The 19,311-nt window shown below is 32.7% G+C and overlaps 1 protein-coding gene across 1 annotated transcript; it reads left to right on the forward strand.

The window, feature by feature from the left end:
• The first annotated feature begins 6,924 nt into the window (after positions 1-6,924).
• Positions 6,925-11,998, forward strand: LOC133198401 (ficolin-1-like). The gene is made up of 3 exons (XM_061334496.1): positions 6,925-7,210; positions 11,318-11,485; positions 11,745-11,998. Exons 1-3 carry the CDS (start codon positions 6,925-6,927, stop codon positions 11,996-11,998), a joined length of 708 nt encoding a protein of 235 aa, XP_061190480.1.
• Positions 11,999-19,311: the final 7,313 nt, after the last annotated feature.

Below are 19,311 nucleotides of genomic sequence, written 5' to 3' on the forward strand. Positions count from 1 at the left end.
ACTCTTTTCCCATAAATATGAAAAATTCTCTCTCTCTCTCTCTCTCTACAAAGAATATCTGTCACATAGTTTTCTGTCTTTTTGAATGCCATGGGAACACACACATAGATGAGTATTCTTTTGTGGAAGATTTTATTGAAAAACTTCAACATGAAAAGAAAAAGTTTCTTACTGTAGCCTTTAATTGACATTAAACTATATCAACGACCTTTTTTCAATTAACAATAATCATTTTCATTCCTATATTGATTTGATACTCAATAACGTTAAGGAAAGTCTGAGTTCACATTTGTGGTGCACCCTATGGGAAGTTTCATTGTGATATCATTGAAAAATTCAACAAGCGACTAAAATCAATTCAACCACATGATGTTGCGTAACTAACAACTCGCATGCATTCTTAATAAAGGCATGTAAAATCACAAATTTGTTAACTATACTGCAGAGCACTTAGAAGCAGATAATATGTCATAAATGACGTCACTGGCGTTGACTTGACGCAGGAAAAGTGATCCGAAGGAGTGGAACCAATGTATTAATAATTATAAAAATACTTAAATAAATATAAAACCATCGCTTTTTTAAAAATCCAATCAATAAAAAAAAAGAAAATAGTTTCTTTATAACAAAGATATAAATTATAGTTTCTTTATAACAAAGATATAAATTATAATCTATTGCTATGGAGCTGAACAGCCACAAAAAATGTAAAGAGTGTCGCTAACACGATAAGCGTGCAAGGGCATAGACTAGACTGTTTGAGCTGAAATATGGAATATCAATTGCTTATATTATGTACATTTTAAAAGTTCTGGGAGCTGATTCTGATCTGCATAACAATTTTTTTTTATTCATTACAGAATTTTAAGCTATTGTACGCATCTTAGGCATAATCACCAGTACTTCCCAAACAGCACAAACTAGCTCCGAGCACTTTTCGGTTAACGATGTGAACCTTTATTAACCTTTTTTTTTTTTTCCAAAAACATGAGTATGCCCTTTCACTAGCGTCATTTTCTACATTCAGTTTAGCAGTTCTATTTATATACCAGTCAAGTGACACACAGCTGATATATGCTATATAAGTGGTACCGAGTGCAGTACAAACCTATTCATTATGGATTTCTATATTACCCTTTCCTATATGTATACAGTTACTTTGTTACAAATATTTTTAAAAAGTATACATATTACGAAGGTACTATGCATTTTCCATTTCCTTTCATAACATACCTGGCATATCCCATAGAAACCGAAATATATCATTTTCACTTGTTTATGGGGTTAATGTCTATCAGTTGATTCAATACGCAAAAGCATGATTTTCATATTAATTGTGTGTAAAAAAAAAGTTTACTACTGTCCGATAAGTTGATGGTACAAGAATTTGAAAAAAAAAATCCTGTTTTAGGTCAACATTTCGCATTGTCTATGGAATTTTGAGCAACATTACTGTTCGTTATCTTCACATTTCCGTGAAAAAAAAAACTGTTAGAACTTATAAACCGACTTGTTTTTAAGTTCTTTTGATATTAAACTCGACATTCAGATATATCGATGGCGTTTTATCATTTAACAATAGTTATCTCAATTCAAATATTGATTCGATATATCCCAGTGAAGTTGGATTAAAAGACAAAACAGAGTCTGGCACATCTGTTTCATATTTAGATGTTGTACTGAATATAGGCAATAAGGCCAACTAACAACAAAATTGTATGAAAACGAGATGACGTACCTTTTCCATCGTCAATTTTCCTTATTTATTGAGTAATATTCTGCTATCATCTGCATATGGTATTTATAACTCCCAACTTATTCGCTACTCAAGAGCATGCTCTGAGTATGATCAACTCTTAAACCGAGGCAGATTACTGATATACTAGTTGCATCAAAATTGGTACGTATATGATTTACATTGATGTTACAGGGATTTCAACAACCTCGTTTAATGTCAGCATTTCGTACATTCTATGGTCCTTATAATGACCCTGTTCGCAAATATAACCAATATCACTGGGTAGTATTTTGACTGAAATATTGCATACAAATTGAAGGCCTTTGATTTTATTCTAAGTTTGACTGCGGATTATTCCGTCTACCTCATCAATATAAAGGGCGCACGGCGGATGGGACCGGTTGACTGGGGATGCTTACTCTCCTTTGGCACCTTATTTCCAGCGGTCCGTATTTTATGCCCTGTTAACAGATTAGTATTGTTCGTAGGTTCTTTCTTTATATCGATCACTGTTTTTTTTTTTTTTTTTTTTCATCTTTTATTTCATTTTAACTACCGAGCATTATCCCACTCGGTTTATATTCTACTATGAATGTAAAGATGAACGATTCTATACTGGTTGACACGGCGCCTGTATGAAAAGGTGACAATCTGCAGAGTCTGTAAAGGGCACAGTCTCTCACAAAATGATTGGTGCTTCTCAGGTTCTCCTTCGGGACATTAACATTTTTTTTATATATATACAGTCAGCAAATAACCAGTTTTTGGATAAAACATGCCAAAACTTTCCTTATTTAAAAGAATGTCACATTTCAATCAGACATATTTTGACAATCCCTATTAAAGTGTTTCATTTCTAATTGTTTTAGAATAGAAATTAAAACTTGTCATATTTTGACAACAAGTACAGTGCAGGGTTCTCCACATTTGAAAATTTAACCATGGAGGAAGCTGCGCGAAGGCGCAATGCGACCAAAAACAGGAATGCATGTTAGACTTTCTAACCTTCATTAATCCATTGGTGAATTCACAAAACTTAACCACTGCAGCACAAAAAGTTGAAATAACCAATAATTTTTTAAGCTAAAAAATTAAAAATAAAAAGGATTATGTATCTTAATTACTCTAAAAATGTACCAAAATTGGTCCAAAACTGTAGAACATTTTGATTGATTGATTGATTGTATATTGTTTTACGTCCCATTCGAGAATTTTTCACTCATATAGAGACGTCACCATATACCGGTGAAGGGCTTCAAATTTTGACCTTTACTCGGCACTCAGGGCCATTGAGCAGTGAGGGATCTTTATCGTGCCAACGCCTGCCGTGACACGGGGCCTCGGTTTTTAAGGTCTCATCCGAAAGACCCGCAACTTTCACTTCAAAGTGCCGAGCGCATGGCGAAGGAACAGTTGCTACCTATTTTTTATCGACTTAGGTCTGTCGCGGCCGAGATTCGAACTCACGACCTCCCGATCACGAAGCGAGCGCTCTACCGACTGAGCTACCGTGAACGGTGGGAACATTTTGAAGGAATTTCAAAATAATGTTTTGATAGAGTAACCATGGCAACAGTTTTCAAAAACTGATATACAGAATTGATGTTGCCTGTTATATAAAAAGTTTTATTTAAATATGACAGAAACTGATGAATTGGTAGTACTTTAAAAAAAGTTAACAGACACACAAACAAACGAAAGCCGACATTCTACTAATGCCTAAGCTTTTTTTAACTGCATGATCTATGAAAACTTACTGGTGGCATACATGGTAAAAGTAACTTAGTATAACCGGGGGCATTAATTTGCATTAATGTAATTTTGCTTTCTCTATTCTTTTTTTCTCTAAACGTTATTTTTTCTACATATTGCATTTTCGCCGAGTTTCCTCCATTGTTTATTCCTCCACGTGCCCGTGCTAAGAATAGCGCCACGCGAAGTTTCATAAAAACGGGAGGTAACTCTAAAATTAAGACGACGATTGGCACTTACGTACATTTTATCAGAAAGATAATAAAGTTAATACTTGAAAACAAAGCATGAGGAATTGATTAAATACAAAGAATAGGAAATTTTGAAAGGGCTCAATTTTCTTGGCATACCTACTGCTCGTTATGATCTTTTATCAAATAGTGAACACGTTGGAATTTCCCGAAATTACATGTTTGTATACTACAGGATAATTAATTCTCAAGATATTGATCTTCAGCTGATTGACCCTCCATTGTCACGCTTCCCAGCATAGTCGCCGATCAGCCACCGTGTTTGTTTGCACAGTCCGCTTTCCCTCGAGGCATGCCAGATGCATGGCAGTCGTAGTATAAACACAATTAACTACTCAAGTCATTAAAAAGTAGGTGTATATACTAAAATGCAATAAAAATTTAACCATGACGGCCGCCCATTTTAACCATGGCGCAGCTCGTTTAACCATGGCGCACATATATTTAACCATGGCGGGCCGCCATGGTAAAACCCCTTGTGGAGAACCCTGCAGTGTTTCTCTCTTGTGAGTTGACATGGGATGGGATTGGATAGCCTGCAAACTGGATATAGGATTGAGGAATCAGTAGTCACGCTAGAAAATTAAGAACATTAAGAAGATAAATCTTACCATATCCAATCCTATCTTATAACCTCCAGCCATTCAAATTCATGAAAAAGTGGGGTTTTTTTTTCAATAGTGTGGTAACGAAATGAAATAAATACAACTAAAGTGTCTTTTTTAATAAATTTATAACGACATTAATGGATGTTTCTGTTTTGCATAAAATGCAAAACATGTTTAAAAATTTCGAAGTTTACATTTACGGACGCACAGAGATGCATTATTGTGAGTATTGTTCTTACTACTAAAATGTTAATAAATTTGTATGTTATCTGCCTTAAGTTTTCTTTTGAATAGAATTGAAAAATGAGGAAAAATTAGTAGTCAGCAATAAACTTTGCGTGTACATTGTCCAGTAATTAGTCCCCTACCGGTGAAACCGGAGGGGACTATAGGTTTCCTCTGAGTCTGTCCGTCCGTCTGTCCGTCTAACTGTCTGTCTGTCCGTCTTTCTGTCTGTCTGTCTGTCCCTCTGTCTGTCTGTCTGTCTGTTTCACTTGGTTTTCCGCACTTTTTTCCTAAACGCTTGCAGATATTTAGCTGAATTTTGGTATATGTGAGTGTATCTTGATGAGTTACAGACCAAATTTGCATTTCGTTCCGCGTCATTGATTTTTGACGGAATTACGGCCTTTTCAATTTTTAGGGGTTTTCCGCAATTTTCTTCTAAACGCTTTCAGATATTGAGCTGATTTTTGATATGTGACTTTACCTTGATTAGTTATAGATCAAGTTTGCATTTCGTCCCTATTTTTGACGGAATTATGGCATTTTCAATTCTTAACGGGAATCAGATTACACTGTGCCGGTAGGGGACTAGTATTGCTAATGCAATACTCCCAGAATGCTTGTTTTAAACTAGTACTTTAAAATGAATATATTCGTGAGTTTAAATGAATATTACCAACGTGCAAAATTAGTTTAAGTTTTTTTTTATTCTTTTTTTTCCTTGCATTATTTTAATTAACATTATAATACAGAGTATATTGCCATATGTGAGTTCTTTCTCGATTTAATATAGAAAACATTCTATAGTTTATTATATAATATTTTTTTTTTATTTTAGAATGACTGTAAATTTCCTGTTTTTCTTTATCGAAAATAAACAATTAGATTGGATTAACAATTTTGTTTTATTAAAATTGATTCCAAATTTTCAAGTACCCGATAGAATGGGAAAGACTTAAAAAAAAGTACTCTGAAGTTTTTAAAAAAGGATTTTGGAGTTCCTCATTGACAACATCTATGTAGTCTTCGGAGACCAGGTCTTCCAACAAACTGCTGGAATTCTGATTGGCACTAATTGTGTTAGTTTATTAGCCTACTAGTTTTTCATTAGTTGCTGTTACAGGGAATTCAACAACCTCGTTAAAAGTAAGCATTTCATAAAGTCTGTGGTCGTTATAATGACCTTGCTAACATATAAAATCTATCATTTGATTGTATTTTCACTGACATATTTCATACCAATTGTCAGGCCTTTGATTTTATATAAAATTTGACTAAGGGATATTTCGTCTACAAGCTCAATACAAAGGGTTCAGGACGGAACCCATCAACAGGGGATGTGAACCCATCAACAGGGGATGTGAACCCATCAACAGGGGATGCTTACTCTTCCTTGGCATTTGATTCCACGTCTGGAATGTTCAGAGATCTGTGTTCTATGCCTTGTTCACATATTTTTATTGTTTGTATATTTTTTTTTAGATCGATGAATATTCGTTACGTACACCCTTTTTATGTTTTCACAGGAACAGAAGGAAATTTGAAGTATTTCTTTATTTTTTGGTATTTGCCATTGTTAAATTTTAGAATCGATTAACATGATATTACAGACAAGGCAACGAAGAGTAGAATATGTTCGCTCTTGGTAACTAAAACCGAACTTACAATTAAATTTTCAGATATGTTTAATATCCGTTGAAATTCGAAAACTTTTTCATTAGGCACAATCTTATTCATATCTTTACATTAACATATTTTGTTTGCAAATAGCCTCTTATGAACTAATTGTTTGCTCTGATTTTTTTTTATTTCTTATTTAAACTGCACAATATTTTTCCTTTCAATTCGCCCTTAACCAAAATAAATATTTGTACCTCATTTTTGAGTGGCAGCACTGAGTATTTCATAACTATTTTTCAGATAAATCAAGCATTTTGAATTCATATATGTATTTGTCTTATGCTATTGAAAAGGACATTTTCTAAACTTAAATAGAAGGTAACAGTTTACAGTTATGGTGAAGTACAACATGTGCGTTTTCCACATTTTTTTCCAGATTGCGCTGGGTCTAACTATAATTAACCTTGTAAAGTTTAAAAAGAGGACTTTGCGTTAAATTTCTGTGTTTATCATTCAATGCACAGAATTGTCACTTCAACTCCGCCTTTAACCTAGGGAACCAATAGCTAATCGTTAGTAGTAAATGGAGAATCGACTATTGGAAGCCAATTTCGTCAGAATGAATAAAGAGTTGTGGATTTATATTCGTTTTATCCAAGCTAAACGTTCCATCTTCTGTAATTACAAAGACGTTGAATACTTTATACGTACGTTTTTCATAAATTGTAACATGTACGTTTTCCACAGTTTTTTCCTGATTGCGGTGTCACTACAATTAGCAAAGGCTGTGTCTCAAAGGTATTTGGCCAATCTCGATTTTGATGACAAAAAGTCAGACAATGAACTCCCAGCAGAAAATAATGCCTCCTCTTTGTCCTTTTGTTCCGCTCTTTGTGGTTTCACGTGTGGCTGCTTTGGGTTTAATGCCAAAGAAAAGAAGTGTGTCTATTATCCCTGTGATAGGACAAAAATAACAGTAGTTGAAACTGGCTGGAGACACTACTTCCCTCCTAATGGTTAGTATTGATATTATATGCTTGTAGTGATTATAAATAAAATCTATTTGATTTGTAGGTTAATTAAGATCGAATGTTAATTACCATTTCTTACCGTATATCTCAATTTACCTTTTCTTACCGTATATATATATATATATATATATATATATATATATATATATATATATATATATATATATATATATATATATATATATATATATATATATATATATATATATATATATATATATATATATATATATATATATAGTTCTTGGTATCGACTGTCATGACCTTCGTGTTAAAGGACAGAGCGTATCAGCTGGTATATACAAAATTTATCCCCCTGGAAATAACATGTCAGTAGATGTATATTGTAAAATGGATGAAAATGGCGGATTGTGGACGGTAAGATACTGATCTTTCTCTCTCTCTCTCCTTCTCTCTCTCTCTCTCTCTCTCTCTCTCTTATGAAATAACGCTGGAAGATATAACCTTTCAATTCAAATCTGGTATTAAAATGCTGAATAGTACTTGAATGACAGGTATTTCTTAAAGATACTTACTTCTCCTAGGCAACTTATCCCACCTCTGTAATTTCAGGGGGTCCGTGTTTTATGCCATGTTTACAGATTTATATTGTTTGTGATTTTTTTTTGGGGGGGGGGGGGTCAATCATTGTTCGTTATCTTCACCATTTTCAGATATGCATTTTATTGACAAAACAGTAAATCATACTATTGCACATGTAAGTAATGTCTCAGTCGTAGACTTTCCGTGAGGACAGTTAACAAATTTTGTAATCTTTCAATTGTCTTTCAACGGTCTCTTGAATGATGAAAAATGAAGAAAACGAAAACGCAATTAAGGTCAAAAGTCAATCAGAATAATACCAATTTGGACCAGAGCAATCACGGACCTTTATACATCAGAGGTGGGATTAGATGCCTTGGAGGAGAAATCAACCCCTTTCGACCGGTCACACCCGCCGTGATCTCCTTATCATGATCGGGAAACGGTAAAGACCGTTTACAGTTCAGTTTAGAGATAATTGCCTAACAATTTGCTTGTTTGTTTATTTATCGTCCCTTTAGAGAATTTTTCACTCATACGGAGACGCCACTATTTGCCGGTGGAGAGCTGCAAATTTTAACCCTATACTCGGCACTAAGGGACTTTGAACAGTGAGGTATCTTTTTCATGCTAGCACCTACTGAGACTAGGGACCTGGGTTTATATGGGCTCATGCGAAGGACCAATCTTCAAATCCCACAGTGGGATTAGAACCCGCGACGTAAGGATCAACTCATTACTCCGCGACTCTAGAGCAAACGCTCTAACAACTGCGCTACCCCGGGTACCCTTAAAATTTGTATGAAAAGCAAAGGTCAACATTCGATTTAACAATAGATTTTATTTGCTAACAAGGTCATTGTTTCGATAAAAGAATTTGCGAAATATTGACTTCAAACGAGACTGTTGATATCTTTGTTTCATCAACTTGTTTATCAATAGCTTGCCTTGTTTTAGAAATTGTTAGTACGTAAAGCATGCGCTTGCGTATCGAATCAAATAGAATACATAAACGCTATATGCAGTTGATAATGATATATTGCTCTCAAAAAAGGGGAAGTTGATGATAGAAAAGTTGAAGTCAGTACGTTTGTCATAAAGATATGTTATTAGTTTGCCATTGATGTCTTTTTCTATTAAAATATCCAAACACCAGACAGATGGGTCAGATTCCGTTCTGTCTTTCATTCCTATTCTTGTTACATTCAATTTCTTAGTGACCTTTCCCTAATTTTTGGTAACATGTATCTAAATCATTTGATCATTTTTAGAACTTTTAAAACACTATTAAGCTAATAAGTTTGAGTTCATAATCATGCAAATATGTTCGCATAGTTTCTGATTTGTATAAGAAATATATTCATATTTAAAATAAATATCAGGTGTAGCAGAGAATGAAAATATACCTTTATCGCATTGATTTGAAAAAGAATCTCCTTTTCGTATGAATATTTCACATAATAATTCAGTTACCTCTTTCTGAGAGATTGATAGATGAATAATATGGAGATAACAAAAAGTATTCAAACTCAAAAGTTAATTCAAACAATATAAATCAGGAGCAGAGCAAACACGGATGTGGGAACAGGTGCTATGGATACGTAAGCATCCTCTGCCGACCGGTCACATCCGCCCCTTGTCATCATCGGGAAAAAATGGGGAGGGGGGGACCGTAGACAACACTGTGTGTAATTAATGGCCTAACAATTAGTACGAAAAACGTCAGTCAGCATTTGAATCAATGATAGGTTGTGTTTGGAGACAAGGCCATTGTATCGACCAAAAACTTGCAAATTGATGACTGACTTCAAACGAAACTGTTGAATACGTAGATCGTGTTCTTCCGTATCGAATCAAATGAGAGAGGTGATAAAGGTATATTGCTACATAAGTAAGCGAAGTTGACCATTGATAAATTAAAGTCATCACGTTTATCATTAATCATTAAAAATTAAAAGATGTGCAAGTCTTTCTCATATAGAAAAATATCTTATCGAAGAATAGAAGATATTGCAAACAAGTGAAAACAATGTGTTTCCCTTTTTTCAGTTTAGTATTTTCCAGATTGTTTTATATTCTCATATCACTACATGACATTTTTTGTAAAAGATATTTTTATTGGAATTGAAAATAACTTTTTTACTAAGATGTATCTTTCTCCAATGAGTATTATGGAACATTTCATTCTTAAAACAATATCTAGATAAACAGATACATTTTTAGCATAATTCTTGGGGAGGAGCTTATCTGAGACATATATTTTCCTTTTTACACATTTTTAGTTCTAAATCTATAGCAATAAATGACACTTCAAATAATGAATGGAAATTGATAGGCTATTCAGAAAAGGATGAGCGGATCTGTGAGTTTTGACAAATCGTGGGAGGAGTACAGAAAAGGTTTTGGGAACCCTGCAGACTCTTACTGGATTGGTATATTTTTTTGTATTTGTTATATCTTATATTATAAGATATTTCATATCTTAAGTGAACATTAGTATCGAAAGTGAAGTGCATTCTTTAGTGAACAATTGTTTACTTAAGTGTGCAAATTTCGGTTTTTATTTCTATATTTTGTCACAAATTAACTTCATCATATTTTGAGTGTTTAAATTATCGTATTGAATCTCAACAATACAATAGACTTATATTACTAACATAAATATGTGATAATAATATTGTTCGGAGCAATTTTATTGCTTTTATTATTTTTCTCCATCGTTCCCAGATATCTGATTGGGTCAAAGTAGATCCCGTAATCATTTATAAAATATCTTATTAACTGGGTGTTTCTATTCTAAGATGCTAAAAAGCTTATTAACCTGATGATTCAAAAACTGGGAACAATCTTTTGTGAAGCAAAAATTGTGGTGACATCACAATAATCAATACAAACTGGCTGTTTCTTAAAAAAAAAAAAGAAAAAAGAAAAAAAAAGAAAAAACAGTGGCCCTTTTTACAAAAATTCTTACGACTAAGGAAAAATTTGAGAACGCTGAAATCTTTTAATAAATACATAAATATTTTTTTTTTCTTATTTTTTTTTACAACACAATCTAATGTAGTAGAAATAGAAGATATTTCTGTGTCCTATTACAGATTAGATGCTTACTGAGGATTGGGAAAATGTTTGGTTTGAGTCGATTTTTTCTTTCTTTTCTTTTTCTTTTTTTTCTTTTTGGTTGCGAAAAGGGCCACTGATCTTCATTTCTAATTTGTAATTGTGACGTCTTAATGAGTATGACATAACAAAGCCTTAAATGAGGAAAATTATTGGGTATTACAAATATGGACATTAAAGATATTTCTCATATGAAAAATAATAAAATAAATATAGTTTTTTGATTCGAAAAAAAACCCCTAGATATGTAGACTTTATAGAAACCATATCGACCCCGCAGTTGGTACCGGGTTGATTTGCTTTTTCTAAGATTTTATATATCTAGAGATTGACCTCTTCAAAAAGGCTACAATTGTGTTGTATTATACTATATTGATCCTGAAATTAACATTTTTGATAACTAATATATTGACACATTAAATATTAAAGGAAATGATGTGATTCACCGCTTAACCAAGGGACGGAACTCATCCTTGTATGTCTCCATCACATTACAGAGTGGCACAACTTTATATGAATTATATCATCAGTTCTCTGTTTCTGATGAGGCAAACAAATACAAACTTTCTCTTGGAGGACCAGTAACTGGAACCTTAGGTGCGTGATAGAGAGAGAGAGAGAGAGAGAGAGAGAGAGAGTTCATCAAACACACATAAATATTATATGTTATTAGAAATCAATAGTTTCATAAAATATCTGAAAGAAAAGCTCAATAATTGAAATATTTCAAGGCAAAATTCTATCTTTCTATCTATGCCGTTATTTTGGGCAACCATTGCTTTTTTGGCCGTTTTTTTTATGTTGGCAGTAATAACAATGAAATAACTGTAATATATCTTTTTCATTTATGGTATAGGTGACAGGATGTTATTAACTGGTTATAGTGACGACTTTGCCTCTGGGATGTACTTTAGTACCCCGGACAGAGACAATGACAGGGCTGGATATCACTGTGCTGCTAACTGGAGAGGGGGTTGGTGGTTTAACTCCTGCCATTCCACCTACCTAAATGGTCTCTGGTCGTCTGAGAACTGGGTCAGTCCCTGGTATCCAACAGTCCAATATGGTACTGAGATAAAGGAGACTCTCATGATGATAAAACCTCACTAAGTGTATTACATGATGATGTATTACATGATGATGATAAAACTAAGTGTATTACATGATGATAAAACCTCTATATATATCCTATGTTACTGGTAACACTGAAATAAAGGAGACTCTCATTATGATAAAACATCACTAAGTGTATTACATGAAGATAAAACCTCTATATATCCTAAGTTACTGGTAACACTGAGATAAAAGAGACTCTCTTGATGATAAAACCACACTAAGTGTATTACATGATGATAAAACTTCTATATCCTTAATGATTGGTTATACTAAGATAAAGGAGACTCTCGTGATGATAAAACCTCACTAAGTGTATTACATGATGATAAAATCTCAGTAAGTGTATTACATGATGATAAAACCTCACCAAGTGTATTACATGATGATAAAACCTCACTAAGTGTATTACATGATGATGGAACCTCTATATATCCTAAGTTATTGGTTACACTGAGATAAAGGAGACACTAGATCATGATGATAAAGCCTCACGAAGTTTGTTACATGATTATAAAGCCTCACTAATAATTGCGGTACATGATGTTTATGACGTGTAATTGGTATTCCAATTACTAGTAACAGTGAAATAAATGTGACTCTTGTGATAAAAAGACGTGCTGTCTATTCCATGAATACATTGAAAACAGTGAAATAAAAAAAAAAAAACACTGAGGATGATGAAACGTCACTTAGAGTGATTCATGATGATTTTGAATGTGCTTGATATCCCTGTTACTGGTGACAGACATTTAATAGATACTTTTTCGATAGCATTTCTCACAAAGTGTGTTGTTTTACTGTTATTTAATGATATTATTAGATTTTCCTTATAACACCAGGTTTTGCTTACATTTTTTAATATTAAAACTATAATGAATTTATATCATTATGCATGTAATGTTGCATTCATTCTATCTTATTAAGCAATTTTTAAATATTATCCTATGATGTTTTGCTGTTTTTGAAATCGTCTAATAGTGTAATGTATTTAATTTTATCTGATAATGTACTTATGCTATTGACTTTGACGTATTATAGAAAAATGTTATTGATCCGATTTTATTCCCTTATGTTATCACCGATTAATGTAAATTAAATATAGGTATTAAGCGTCTACTTTGTTGCTTATTAGCAAATGCTACAAAATTTTAAAGCTATTGAGATGAATCTAGTTTTTAACGTCGAGTTTCTGGTTGTTCTTCTTTTCTTTTTCTGGATATTGTGATTTTCATGGATATGTACTGTAGAATCATCGTTGTTCGAGGTGATAAATTTGAAATGATTTTTTAGTGATCTTTGTCATGAATTAAGATTCCAATTTCCAACAACAATATCTTTTCCAATGTCTGTTAACTGAAACTTCTGTACATACAAGTTACCCAAGAAATTATGTTAGTCGGTTGCTGATATTACATGTTCTTAATGTCAAGAAACTCAGAAATTTTAAAGATTATTGATTTTTTTTTTATATTGCTGCACTTTGCTGTAAATTAATTTAAACAAAACTGAAGTAATTTGGATTGAAGAGAACAACAGTCTTAAATCAGGAATTATTTTCTAGAAGTAAATTCCTTGTTCTTGATGTTTGGTTAAATTTAAGTCGGAAACTAAATACAAAATAACAGTATACAAAATTAGACAAATCAATCAACTTTAAATGAATGAAAAAAAAAGGATTTTAACACCTTTTGGGAAACTTTTTTTCATTTTCTAGCAATATCAAAACTTATATACCAATGATGAATACACTTAATTTATCTACAGGAAATGAAGGAAGTATCTGAAGGAATTGATAAACTTATTTGAAAGATTGAAAAGACTTAGTTAAAGGTTCTATATTAAACATTCTATCAAAACATCAATAAGTGCGGATTGAAAGTTCCGAACTAATATTATAGCAAACAAGAGGCCCAGGGGCCACATCACTCACCTGAGCACTATGGCTAGGAAAAGCAGAAATCACTTCAGTCTTGAAAGGTTGAAAAGTTTAAATATAAAAGTGGTTTGGGGGGGGGGGGGGGTTGTCATGAATTGAACAAATTTGAATCTACATTATCTGAGGATGCTTCCATTTAAATATGACCAATCATGGCTTTGCTGTTCTTGAGTAGGATTTTTAAAGATTTAACCTATGTATTCCTATGTAAAACTTTTATCACCCATTGTGGCCCCACCCGACCCCCAGGGGTCATGTTTGAACAAACTTGGATGTACACTATCCGAGGATGCTTCCATATAAATATGACCAATCATGGCTTTGCTGTTCTTAAGAAATAGATTTTTAAAGATTTTTACTATGTGTTCCTATGTAAAACTTTGATCGCTCATTGTGGCCCCACCCGACCCCGGGGGTCATGAGTTGAACAAACTTGAATCTTCACTACCTGAGGATGCTTCCATGTAAATATGACCAATCATGGCTTTGCTGTTCTTGAGAAGAAGATTTTTAAAGATTTTTCCTTTATATTCCTATGTAAAACTTTGATCGCCCATTGTGGCCCCACCCGACCCCTGGGGGTCATGATTTGAACAAAATTGAATCTACACTACCTGAGGATGCTACCATATAAATATGACCAATTATGGCTTTGCTGTTCTTGAGAAGAAGATTTTTAAAGATTTTTCCTTTATATTCCTATGTACAACTTTGATCGCCCATTGTGGCCCCACCCGACCCCCGGGGGTCATGATTTGAACAAAATTGAATCTACACTACCTGAGGATGCTACCATATAAATATGACCAATTATGGCTTTTCTGTTCTTGAGAAGAAGATTTTTAAAGATTTTTCCTATATATTTCCTATGTACAACTTTGATCGCCCATTGTGGCCCCACCCGACCCCCGGGGGTCATGATTTGAACAAATTTGAATCTACACTACCTGAGGATGCTTCCACATAAGTTTCATGTTTTCAAGCACAGTGGTTCTTGAGAAGAAGACTTTTTAATGATGCCATTAATTTTTCACGAATTCTTAATTTTCTCCCCTTGGAAGAAAGTGTGGCCCTTCATTTGAACAAAATTGAATCCCCTTTACCCAAGAATACTTTGTGGCAAGTTTGGTTGAAATTGGCCCAGTGGTTCTGGAGAAGAAGTCGAAAATGTGAAAAGTTTACAGACGGACAGACGGACTACAATAAAATGTGATCAGAAAAGCTCACTCCTTCGGCTCAGGTGAGCTAAAAAAGGGATTTTTTATATCAATACTATATCCAGTGAGAAGAGAAGTTTATTCAATATTAATTGCTTCCTTGTTTTACATTGATAGAGGCGAATATAACAGTGAGCGATATAAAAAAAAATCAAAATTCCAACTGTTTGTGGAAGACTTAGTTTCCAAAGACTGATTAATAGATATGTATGTTGTTTTTATGCCCCAATCGAAAATTTTTCACTCATATAAAGACGTAACCGTATACCGGTGAAGGGCTTCAAATATAGACCAAAACTCGGCACTCAGAGGGCCAATGAGCAGTGAGGGTTTTCTTTATCATGCCAACGCCTACCAAGACAAGAGATCTAAGTTTTTAAGGTCTCATCCAAAAGACCCCTTACTTTTTCTTCTAGTGCCGGGCGCTTAGCGAAGGAATAGTCATAACCTATGTTTACATCTTAGGTTTGACGCGGCGCAGCGAACGAAAATCGGACCCGATCACGAAGCGAGCGCCTTACCACAAGGCTATCGTGACCAGTCAGCTAGTCACCAAAGATTAAAAACTCTAGCTTCCTTCAGAGTACTTGTGTAGAGTCAGAGTGATTTTAAACGAACTAATGTTGTTGATGAACAATCGCAAGATGTGAAAATTTAGTTCCATTTTTATTGAAGAAGCAGTTGTTTATGATATCAGAAAACCTAGTTTTAGATTTATCATGAGGAATGGTTGCACAAAGTGTAGGAAAGTCGTGTGTTTGGATGTTAACTACTTTTGAAAAAAATGGTGATTTTATTTTTTTCAATTTTATGGACTTCTTGAGCATCCACTTCTGATCTACACCACTTCCAGAATATGCTGCAGCACATTACATTTAATAAGTCTCATTTACTGCAGTTAGTATTTTTGTGAGGAGTAATGATAGAAGCTCGGTAGTGCATTTACTGGATCAGGCAATATATCTTTGCTTGTAAAAGTTTTATTGCATGGCTTTATAATTACTAGAACTTGTCAAAAACAAATTCTTGCATCTTCATCATGACCGAAATTTTAAAGAGACATCATTGATACGAGAAGACGATACCCATTTAATAATAACAAACCTCTGTGTTTGGAGGTCTGTTTCTGCTCTGCCTGCTCATAATTTAACACTTATCATTAATATTTTAGGAAACTTGATGGTTTGATGAAAACATTATGATAAGTAATAAGACAGTGTTCCTGTAAACAAGGTATACATTGGTTTTGAGAATCATTATTTGAAATTCATGAAAATGTTGTCACACTGTTTTCTTTGAATATACTTTTCCTTGATTACTTCTGCCTCAGAGATGCTATTCCATATAATTTGCAAAACATATGACAATTTTTTAAATGCTTCATTTGAACGAGATTCTTTAATCTTGGTGTTCAATAACAGAAAAAGTCCATTATCATAAACAGGGATATATTAGAAAAGTTTGAATGAAATTCAAACATGAGTAGACAAATGGGAGTAAAGATTAAGAGGGTAAGAAAAAAAGAACATTTTGCTATCTTTTGTAAGCTCTAATGAAATATCATTGCAGCCTTTTCAGTATAAACTTATTAATTTTTTATCTCGTAACAAACTACTGTATAAAATGAATTTAAAAAAAAAACACTTTTCATTTATGTAGAAAATAAGAAGCATTAGTTATATACATGTTAGGGGATATTTTTAAAGAAACAAAAACTCTAGTATGGTAGAATGATCTCGCGAAAAATAAATCAACGGAGAAGTAAATTTCCACTTGTGGCGAGAAGTGTATTTTCAATTGAGTTAAATGCATTTTCGTTATCACACTTAGAGTTTATCACTGATTTTTTTTTAATCAATCATTTGGTTAAACGCATTTTTAGACTTAATAAAAAAACCATTAAAATAAAGGGTACCCAAAAAAATTAAATAACAATTAATAATATTTGTACGTCTTGAGTTAGGCACTTAGGATGACTTAACTAAAAACATCAAATCAATTCTCATGCTAGGAGGTGTTTAAATAAGAAATAAACTTTATTTGATTTTTTTTTTTGGCATAACACTGTGTGTACGCTTATTTTATAAACCTTATATAATGAAGCACAAGGGGCTTCGAAAAATGCGACTAATGCAAATTGAATGTGAATGAGAATTTTTCACTAATATAGAAATGTGGTTATAGCTTAGTGTTTTTTCTTTAAATACCACAGTATTTGTCTTTGATATTCTATATTTCTGTCTTAAATTATACCAAAATGTTTGTCTCTGATCTTCACCTTTTTTATTTCAGTATAATTTTTGTCTAAAATTGTACCACAGTGTTTTGTCTTGAATTGCGCTATATCATTTTTGAATTGTATAGTAGTGTTTGTTTTCAATTTTCAGTATCTATTTTTGGTACCGTGAAGTTTGTCTTTAGATTTCAAAATTTCATTGTTGTGTCATATGTCATATTTTGTCGCCCATTTTCTCATTTAAATATGTGTTTTTTTTCTGCAATTTGATCCCAAAATGATATTCCTGAGCATTAAGTTAATTATTCATTTTATAGAATCGATTTTTTTCAAGGTACATAGGAAACTGAAAAGCACTCCTGCTTATCAATAATATATGGATTAATATGATATAAAGTTTTCTCTTTCCTGAGTTTTACCAATGCCATGGGGACATACATGAATGAGTATTTCTTTGAAGCAGAATTTATTCAAAAACCCTTGAATAAAAGTTCTTTTGCCATGACCCTTTAAACGACATGTAGATATATTGAAGACGTTTTCAAATTAACAATATTTAATTGCATTCCTACGTTAATTCGATATATCCCATTGAGATCAACATAAAAGAAACCACAGAGTTTCATACATTTCTTTCATGTTTGGATGTTTTTCTAGAAAAAAAAAATCATTCATACTACATTTTTTACGCTTCATCATGCAGTGTAATTTGTTTTTGTTACTTTTTTTTTTTTATAAGTTTTTAATGACATTACAATGAAAATATTTCAGCCATATTTCGGTGGTTAAAAGAATGGAAAGGAGGTGTGCTTGTTTTGCAATACAAACCTGAGTCATTTGCTGAAGTCATATTGTGAAAAAGAATAACTATAAATTTTCAAGCTTTTTAAAAGGCAGGGATCCAACATTCAGCCTTTCTCTTTGGTTTGTTTCTTGAATCTATAATTTGGTTAAAAGCATTTTTAAGTTGCATTAATAGAAATCATTGAAATGAAAGGTAACCCTTATCAGAAAATTATTATAAACAATATAAACAATATTAATATAAACAAGTTTTTATTTAGGTGTTTACTATGATATAATTGAAAGCATCAAATCAAATTCAATATCCAGGGGACCGTTTTTAAATGAGAAGTTTCATTTGAATTTTGCTTTTGCATACAACTGTGTGTACATTTATTTTATAAAACTTCCATGAAGCAAAAGGGACATCGAAAAATACGACAAATGCATATAAAATGTGAATATTGAGAAAAAAAATCACTACATACTTTATATTCTAGTTGATTTTACAAAATATTCCTTATTATTCTCAAGAACAACAAAGCCATGACTATCAATATTGAAATGGAAGCATCCTGAGGTAGTGCAAATTAAAGTAACCCCACCCCCCACCCCATAACCTTATCAATACTGAACAAGATCTCTGCTTTTTCCTAGCCAATGTGCTTAAGTGAGCGATGTGGCCCATGACCTTCTTGTTTGTATTTTTTCCAGGAAAATGTTTAAATCTATCTAGAGGTCCGTGTTTGCTCTGCTTCACATTTGTTTCAATGGACTTTGGTTTTGATTACTGTTCGTTATGTTTATTTTTAATTGTAAATAAGATGATTTAGAATTTAGAATTTGCAGTTAATAAATGCGTAAAATTATTATCAAACTAGATATGTAAAGAAAAATACTCTTTTGATTTTTCTAATAATTATTTATCAAAGTAAAATATAGTATTTGATAATATTTTTATTAACCTACGGATAAATTCTTCAAGAAACAAGTCACAGCTAGGAACGACATTCTAGAAGATCATATTTTAAAAAAGAAATTAAAATGAAATTGTAAGATTTTAGAAACATGACTATTTTAAACCTAGGACCAATCCTATTAGAAATTAATCTGATTCCAACCAGAATTGTATAAA

This window comes from Saccostrea echinata, unplaced genomic scaffold, assembly GCF_033153115.1.
Source record: "Saccostrea echinata isolate AGI-Se365-2 ecotype Australia unplaced genomic scaffold, CSIRO_AGI_Sech_v1 ptg000033l, whole genome shotgun sequence".
Lineage (NCBI taxonomy): Eukaryota > Metazoa > Mollusca > Bivalvia > Ostreida > Ostreidae > Saccostrea > Saccostrea echinata.

Coding starts and splice junctions, on each gene's coding strand:
- LOC133198401 (XM_061334496.1), top strand. CDS start 6,925: ATGTACGTTTTCCACAGTTTTTTCCTGATTGCGGTGTCACTACAATTA. Junction 7,211..11,317: donor ACACTACTTCCCTCCTAATG/GTTAGTATTGAT, acceptor TAAATATTAAAG/GAAATGATGTGATTCACCGC. Junction 11,486..11,744: donor ACCAGTAACTGGAACCTTAG/GTGCGTGATAGA, acceptor TTTATGGTATAG/GTGACAGGATGTTATTAACT.